The sequence below is a fragment of the Epinephelus moara genome, chromosome 20 (genome assembly GCF_006386435.1).
Source record: "Epinephelus moara isolate mb chromosome 20, YSFRI_EMoa_1.0, whole genome shotgun sequence".
NCBI lineage: Eukaryota > Metazoa > Chordata > Actinopteri > Perciformes > Serranidae > Epinephelus > Epinephelus moara.
In genome coordinates this window covers 2,077,018-2,086,294 of record NC_065525.1, presented here as the reverse complement: position 1 = coordinate 2,086,294, position 9,277 = coordinate 2,077,018, and the positions used below count along the sequence as shown (strand labels likewise).

Genomic DNA, 9,277 nt, shown 5'->3' with positions numbered 1-9,277 from the left:
GAAAAAATGCAGTCCGTGAGGTTTGTTTTAAATGAGAATTAAAAGACAAATCTTGATCAAATGTTACTCCGAGGTTTCTTATGGTAGTGCTAGAGGCCAGAGCAATGCCATCTAGAGAAACTATGTCATCAGATAAAGAGTCTCTGAGTTGTTTGGGGCCAAGAACAATAACTTCAGTTTTGTCTGAATTTAACATCAGGAAATTGGTGCTCATTCTGGTTTTTATGTCTTTACAGCAATTATGAAGTTTAGTTAATTGATTACTTTCTTCTGGCTTCATAGATAAATACAACTGTGTATGGAAATTTACAGAGTGATTTCTAATGATGTTACCTAAAGGAAGCATATATAGAGTAAATAGGATCCTTGAAAATTCTCTGAAGGAAGGACTCGGTCCTCAGTAGAATTTGAAGGATCCTTGACATTGGAACAATCCTTCAGCGGGATTCGATGATGTAGCCTGCTTGAAATTCAACCGTTTAACGGATCCTTCCTTTGAGAAGCACCAGCTGTTCTGGGAGTCTGGCATGCTTCTTAACAAAATTACTTCACACTTACTTTATCTTCCACTGCTTGATTATGGTGATGTACTATACATGCATGCACCAGTCACATGTTTACGTTCTCTGGATACTGTGTATCATTGTGCTCTGAGGTTTGTCACTGGATGCAAAAATCTGACCCATCATTTGCACTTTGTACAAAAAAGCTGAATGGTCATTCCTGTCTGTCAGGGATTCACTCATTGGCTGACTTTTATTTATAAGGCTCTACTTGGTATGGTCCCATCCTATCTCGGAATTCACCTTGTTAGGAATCATGGACATTATAGCCTACGATCCACTGGCTTCTTAACTTTGACTGTCCCTTGTGTTTTCACAGAACTGGGGAAAAAGGCATTTTGTTTTGCTGCTCCCTCTGCATGGAACTCTCTGCAAGATGAATTAAAATTGTCGGACCTGATCCCTCTGGAGAGCTTTGTTAAAATTCTTAAAACTAAGGAACTCAAAAGCATTAGGCTTTGTCACAGTTTTTAAATCAGATGTTACACTTCTTTTAATCTATCCCTGATCATTTTATTTTTATTTATTGTACGATTGTTATTTATTTGCATTACTGTTTGTACTATAAAATTCTGCTGCATCTTGGCCAGGTCACTTTTTTTAAAAAAAGATTCTATATCTCAGTAAGCTTTACCTGGTTAAATAAAGGTTAGTAATAATAATGTAAAGTTAGAAAGCCTATCAAGTCCAATGGTAGCTGATGAAGATCATGTTTTGTGATGAAAAGCTCCAGAACAGCTACTTAATACACCTGTAATTGTGTGAAAAAGGCCACACTGTTATTAGGGGCCGGGCAGCCAGGACCCTATTGTTATCCTGCATGTTCTTCTTCTTTCTTCTTCTTCCGAGGAAATCCTACTTCCCATGCGTGAAAAATTACCAAACTTTGCACAAAGGTTCAGTCCCATGCCAGATTGCCTCAGCTGCAAAAACAGGCCAATAGTCCTGATGGTGGCGCTACAGCAAGCCTCTAAAGTTCAAAATTTTGAAAATTCACAACAAATCAACCACATGTGCTACAGATTTACAACTTTCACCAGAATGTAGCCCCAATACTGAAGAAACTTTTATATATTAAACCTATTGCAAATTATGACGTCCATCATTTTCAAAAACTGTAAAACCTATTAAACCTATCTCCTCCCACAATTTTTGCTCAATTGACACCAAACTTGCTACAGGGCATCTTCAGACTGTCCTACACAAACGATCCACACAGATTTTGATTTATCGAAAATTGAGCCTACAGTGCATCAAAATGTTTGACTGTAAACAGTATTGTAAACATATACTTGCAAATTCTTGCTAAATACATTTTCAACGTTCATTAAAAAAAATGACAAAATTTTTAAGTCATGGTAGATGATGTTTGGAAAATATCAGAATTTTATCTCAAAAAATGATTTTTTTTTTACAGCATTTTAAATTTCGCTCTCATGCGAACGATTGGAGTCAATGCAAAAATGGCATTTTTAAACATCAATTTTTCACTTATGGAGCCAATAAATCATTGTTAAAAACAAATTACCAACATCTCCATGCTGTCTAGATGCAATTTGTATATTTTCAGATTTTTGTCTTAATAACTGAATTTTTGACAGCCGTTTGGAATCTGCCTTTACACACTAACAGCTGCTGTCTTGCACACAGGTGACTGGCTTAGTCAATTTGTGAAGACATTTCCGTTTGCCAATTAGCTCAGTGAGATAGAGGATGGTTCTTGGTGTTGAAGATTGTGAGTTCAAGCCTCAGCTCGTGCAACATTTCCATATGAGAAATCTACCCAAACTTTTCATAAAGGTCCAGTCCCATCCAGGCAGTTTCGCGGAGAGACAAATACTCTTTATCAACACTTTTCCCTGTTATCCCTTGTCTCTTTTCCCTGTTTATTTGGCTTAGCTACCAGTCAATATGCAGAGTCTATCCAATAGCTACTTTTACATTTTAAAAAATGTTTTCATCTTTGTCACCATGGATAATGTTTAGCTTTAAGCTAGATCAGGCCAGTTTGTTGTTGTTTGAAGGGCATGCCATAACTATATGATGTAACTTCTATGTTGTGATGTGCTTTGTTTTAGTGTGTGTGTTGCTCAGAATTGCCTAATTTTACCTAAAATTGCCCAGCCCTGACCATTGATGCGCAGCAGCTATAATTTGATTTTGAGATCAAAACTATGTAGCTTTTCTTATTTTTCATTTTCATTTTCTCCTGCCAGCTGCTGTACATTTGTAAAATACATTCTTAAAAAGTTTCAGGGATCTTTACAGTTAACAGATATCATAATAATGAGAGATACCTGTTAGCCATTATTTTTCTCTGGAATACCTGCACAGTCAAATGTCCAATTAATGAAATAAAACATAAGATAATGTACAAATGATAATAGACATACACTGAGCTGTCACATAACAACACATTACTGTGTACTCTAGCCATTGCATGCCTCTCCAATTTTTCTTCTCTGGATGTATTTTTTCTCCAGTCGCACTGACAGTAAGTCCATCATGAGGATGAAGAGTGGTCAGATGTTTGCTAAAGAGGACCTGATCAGAGGGAGGAAGTTGCTGCATGATGGAGCACTGCAGCTGAAAACCTCTGCTGGACGACTCAAAGGTCTTCATGCATTAATTGTTTTGTTCTGTAGAGAGAAAATGAAAAAGTTGTAAACCAGTGTCTTCAGTCCAGTCTCTGAAGGTAGACAGGATGTTGCAGTCATCTTTGTTTCTTTCTGTTGCAGATGTTCAGGCCTTGCTCCTGTCTGATGTGTTGGTCTTTCTTCAGGAAAAAGACCAGAAATATGTCTTTGCCTCATTGGTAGGTAGCTCACTGCAAAACCTGTTTTGTTGTTTAATTGAGAAATATAATATCTGCTCATTTCATCCATATATGTTCTGACAAAGATCCAATCTGATGTGAAACTCTTTGTCCCCAGGACCATCGCTCTACAGTCATCTCTTTACAGAATCTAATAGTCAGAGAAGTGGCCAATGAGGAGCGAGGTCAGACTTCTTCTTTTCTTTCCTAACACAGCATAACAGCTGAAATACATGGGCCACCTAGGTGGGGCTGAGGTTTTTTTTTACCTGCTACGCAGACTCCGTCTCTCTGTAGTGTGTGGTTGCTGCTAGCTTCACAGTGTGTGTATTGAGTTATTCCAAGTGATAATTAAATTAATTAACTAGGTCGTTTTAACAACAAGATGCATTGATTTAATTGATTTGGTTTAATTTGAAGTGTAAAAAACACCCACAAAGTTGCTCTGCCGGGTATACACATGTGTGTGTATATATATCTATATATCTATATCTATATAGATATATATATAGATATATACATATATATATATTATGTATATTTAGATAGATAGAAGCTCAGTGGGAAGTTCCTGGCTGTCGCCATCTAAGTAATGCCTGACTCCCTGCTAATCCAAGAATGGGCAAAGAGATGGAGTGTGGGTGGAACTGAGGTGGGCAGAATGAAGCCTGGTTGATGAAACAGGCCCACCTAGTTAGAAGCTACCAAGCTAGCTAAGGCTTAGAAGCTAGGCTATGGGCTACTTTCATAGAATGTGTAAAACAAGCGTCGTTTTTAATGAAGTTACACATGACAACACAAAAAAATTAAAACAAATGCTTTTAATATTGTCTCTGTTCGTGAATGTTATACTACTTTGCACAGTTCCTTCTGAAATGCAGGCGTAACATGAATGTAATAAAGTTTGGTCGGGAGTGTTTTGACCACTAGACGTGAGCTTAAAGGTAACTTAACATTAAATCCATTTAATATTAATGAAGAATGTCAACCACACCATTGAGTACAAATACATCAGTTAATCTTTATTTCATGAATCACAATATTTATTACAAGTCCAGTATTCTCTTCTGTAACCTTGTCTTCACTAGGCCTCTGGCTCAGGTTTCTACTCAGAAATTACATGCCCAAAAAGTATTTCTCTGCAACTACAAGGTCTATATGAATAGTTTTGGTATCAAAATAAAGGTAACACTTGGGAGATGTACTGCAGAGGTGTAAGCATCCATATAGATGTTACTGGGTCAGATTAAATGAAGAATTAAGACAGAATAAATTAAAGATTTTATCTGCACCCAACAGAACTTTACACTTTCCCTTTGGAAAAGTGTAATTTTTCCCAATATCCCTTTGGAATTCTGCAGTTGCAGCCCCAAACCCCCAGCAAACCATATCTCAACATCTGAATATCAGATGCTCTGAACATCAGATATTGAGATGGTGCCAACATCCAAGAGGCCGTCGACCCAAATTTTGTCCACATTTTATTATACCTGTTGTGCTGTGCTGCAGGCATGCTGTGGCAGACATGTGGCACCACGTCTGTGTCCCAGGTATTTCGGCTGTAACATACAGTTCTTAAACTTTAAACAGCTCATGTGGTCAGGCTGGATTTTCAGACAACTCACCCGTGACTGTACTGATAAGAATCAGTGATTTGGGTAAATGCAGACTGAGTTGATGAGAAGCACTACTTCAGGTTTTGTCTCCTGCAGGTCTCTTTCTCATCACAGCTGGTATAGAAAGACCAGAGATGGTGGAGGTGTTGGCCAGCAGCAAGGAGGAGCGCAACACATGGAGGGCCATTATACAAGACACCATGCACTGCATGTGAGGACACACACACACACACACACACTCACATTATGTTACGTTAAGTATTTCAGAGTTCTTTTAGTGAAAGAACCAAATGCTAACATGTTCTATTTACCACTGTTTTTCTGTGTAAACATCAAACACTGTTATCTGAAGCTTTCTACAGACTGTGAGATTTAATCAATCTTATAAGTTTAGTGCAGCTACACTGTGTGACATGGATCTTATAAACTTGGGTATGACATCAAGTTTGATGTATGCAGACTGTGCAATGACAGCGCTTACTGAATCGCAGGCTATGAGGTATGATCCAATAGCTTCCTATACTGACTGCGCAAGGATGCTGCACGGGTTATTACTTCTCCAACTGTGAAGCACAAAAGAGGGTCACTATATACTGTGGAGTGTGTGTGCGTTTGCTAGCTGCTAGGTTGCTCACCTGGCAGCAGTCAGCATATTCATGGCTTAATATCTCTATGTCCACAGGATTAAAATGGAGGTTCTGCCTTTTATAGTATTGGAGCTCCATTGACAAGGGCTATTTTCATTCACTGTGGACAAGCGTAACTCAGAGTGAACATACTGAACAAATTCAGATCAGCTATTCTGGAACCGAGTTTTCTATCTCAGGGTTTATCAACTCAGAGTTCAGGGTTAGACTCGGAGTTTGTGAAACCTGCTCTCCGAAACAAGGCCATAGGCTCTACCTTTTTGTAAAGCCTCAGCCTTCTGTAGAGGTACTCGCCCATAAACATCGCAAACGTGGAAAATAAGAAGTAAAGAAGAAAATCCGGGCAGAGGGCTCTGCAGTCTCTGCAGATAAATACACCATCACACACTGAGAGTGGGTCATAAGTGAATGAAGGAATTACTGCTGTATGAGCCCATGCATTGTTTATTAGAAAGATCCTGCTTAGTATACCATTTAAGACATCAGTTTTAAAATTATTAATAACCTGGGTAAATATACTGTAGTGATCAAGGCATGACCTAATTCTGTTGAACTGTTTCTGTTTAACACAGCAACAATGAGTGTACAATCACATGTATAGATGTGACTGTAAAGGTTAGTTAGTAAGTTAGTTAGTTAGTTAGTTAGTTAGTTAGTAATCTTTATTTCAAACATGTAAAAAAATAAGTACATAAACAAACAGAAGAAAACAAAACAAGGAAAGCAAAACAGCATTTGTGATAAGAACAAGTATAAAGCCACTAAATAAAAAAAAAACAACTAAAAATAAAGAAATAATAATATAATATCAAACAATTTAGAAAAACAAAAAAAACCAAAACAAAAAAACAAAGCAGTTTGATTGAGTTTACATGTCTGAAAAGGAGTGGGCTGAAGTAAAAACTTATTTAATCCCACCCCTCTTCGTAATTCAATATAAATTGATTATCTAGCTTCCTTATATATATATATGTATATATATATATATATATATATATATATATACTGTCATATTAATTATTATTTTAACTAATCTAAATATATAATTCAGATACGAATTCTCTATGTCTATATCATATAAATAATTATATATGTCTATATATCAATATTTCTATATATAAATTTACTACCAATACCACACCCATGATGGAGAAAATCAAAACAAAAACAAAACAGATAGACGGTAAATCAGAAAAAAACAAATAAACTAAACAAATACACAGTAAACACCCAGTTATGATCAGTCCCCTTCATCCCTGTGCCTCGTGAAAATCAAATTGTTGTACAAACACTCCACTTGTTTGGACATCCCTTGAGCTCCTCATTCAAACCGTTCCACCGCTTCACCCCACAAACAGAAATACAAAAACTTTTCTTGGTTGTGCACACCTTATAATTTTTTAATTAATTAAAAATAATAGACTCCTTAAATTAAAACTCCCTTCTCTTTCAGTGAACAGTCTTTGAATATTATAAGAATAAGAATAAGAATAACTTTATTCATCCCCAAGGGGAAATTCAATTATCTCTCAGCTCATCTATTATATGTCAAAGAATTATAAAGCCTGATGGCTGTTGGTATATAGGATCTTCTGTATCTCTCTGTCCTGCATCGAAGAGAGAGGAGCCGCCCACCACAGTTTTTTTGGTCCATCAAGGTGTTGTGGAGTGGATGATCTGGGTTGTTCATGATGGCCTCGGACATCTTCAGTGTGCATCTCTCCACCACCTCCTCCAGCTCTTTTGACTAGTTTGTCCAGTCGCCTTGCATCTTTGTGTCTGATGCTTCCTCCCCAGCAGACTGCAGCAAAACGACACACTTGCCACCACAGACTGATAAAACATCTGCAGCATCTTACTACAGATGTCGAGAGATCTGAGCTTCCTCAAGAAAAAGGGGCTCTGCCCCTTTTTGTAGAGAGCGTCTGTGTTTAGGGACGAGTCCAACTTATTATACAGGTGTACACCTAGATACTTATAGCTTGGCACCTCGATGTCCACCCCACAGGTATTTACTGGCTGAAGAGGGGGGTATTATGTGGCAGTTGATTATTTTTTGCTGTGAATAATATTTGTGACGTTTGAAAGTCCACCAGATCTGCAAATTTGAGTATTTCTGACTGTAAGAATAATGGTTCTGCAGTATCAGTTCTGATCATTAAAGTGAGTGAGGAAAATGTCATCTTAAAAAGCAGGAATGATGGCCAAAACTACAAAAATAAGAGGCAAACAAAACAGTTGATTTTATTTAAAACACTGACTGAATTGTTTCACATGTGTGAAGAAGAAACCCAAGTGGACAGAGAGCTTACAGTGAACTCTTAAGATGTTATTTCAGGGATTGTACAAATGCTGCATTTTTTGCGCCTTCAAATACTGTATGTTGTTTTTTAATGTAGATGCGCGGCAGGTGCTCTCAAACACCAGAGTGACACCATGGTGTGCACGCGTTCCCAAGCGCCTCTTTTTCAGGGTGCGACGGCTATACCCTGAGATAAACAGAGTTCAACTTTTGGAACGCAGCAGCGTGCACTGCATGTCATGCAACAAGGAATAACCAATCGCAGCCGACAGCTATCTTTCCTTCTTTTGTAAATATCAGTCTGTGATAAATATGGAGAAGTTAATCATTTTAGCGCAAGGCTATCCAGAGTTTAACATCTGTCCCACAATAGGCCTACACACAAACAGCATTTGGAAGAAGATCAGCTCTGCACTCAGGATGTCAGGTAAATAGGCTATGATACAGTGCTTGTTAAGGATATGTAGAAGCAATACCTTTAGAAAATGTTTGCACTCTTAATGAATTTAGGGGCACCACCCTCCTGTGGAGGGAAGCGACTAATCAAATTAATAACTCTGAAAACCAATTATTAATTCGTCAGTACACTTTTCAATAATGAATCAATCTCAATATCTGGGTTATGAATTCTCTATACAGTAATCTTATTTCCTGCTCAAAAGAAATATCCACAGACAACAACTTGGCAATAAATGAAGATTTATTTAGGGCTAAATGTTTAACAACTGAGTAAATGAATACGACATCTATTGCACATCTGTCCGTCCTGGAAGAGGGATCCCTCCTCAGTTGCTCTTCTGAGGTTTCTACCATTTTTCCCCCTGTTAAAGGGTTTTTGGGGGGGAGTTTTTCCTTATCCGCTGTGAGGGTCCTAAGGACAGAGGGATGTCGTATGCTGTAAAGCCCTGTGAGGCAAATTGTGATTTGTGATATTAGGCTTTATAAATAAAATTGATTGATTGAACTGAAATGAGGATGATTAAGCAATATCACACGAGAGGGAGTGATGTTGTACTGTGATATCGTCACGGCTGTGATTGTCGCGGCCGAGTGCCTACGACCAAATCACAGCCGTGACGATATCCAGTGTTGGGGAAGTTACTTTTAAAAAGAAGTGTTTGCTCGTTACTCGTTACTTCTTAAAAAAACGTAATCCCTTACTTTACTTAGTTACCCTCCGTGAAAAGTAACTTTTTACGTTACTCGTTACTTTTACGTTACTTTTATGGTGCTTGACTTTGGGTAGAACCCCATCTCATTTCCTAAATGTGAAAAAATCCGAGTTTCCCACTGGTATTTACCACTTTGGTGATAAAATAAAGATTAAAGAGTGA

General features: G+C 37.7%; 1 protein-coding gene across 8 annotated transcripts in view; it reads left to right on the top strand.

The window, feature by feature from the left end:
• The window catches only part of akap13 (A-kinase anchoring protein 13), a 190,987-nt gene that overhangs the window by 122,543 nt on the left and 59,167 nt on the right, over positions 1–9,277 (top strand). For all 8 annotated transcript variants that reach the window (XM_050072194.1, XM_050072195.1, XM_050072197.1 and 5 more), the window contains 4 exons: positions 3,047–3,177; positions 3,302–3,378; positions 3,497–3,563; positions 5,091–5,205. In XM_050072194.1, coding sequence (XP_049928151.1) covers positions 3,047–3,177; positions 3,302–3,378; positions 3,497–3,563; positions 5,091–5,205 — 390 coding nt within the window. The remainder of the gene's footprint in view (positions 1–3,046; positions 3,178–3,301; positions 3,379–3,496; positions 3,564–5,090; positions 5,206–9,277) is intronic.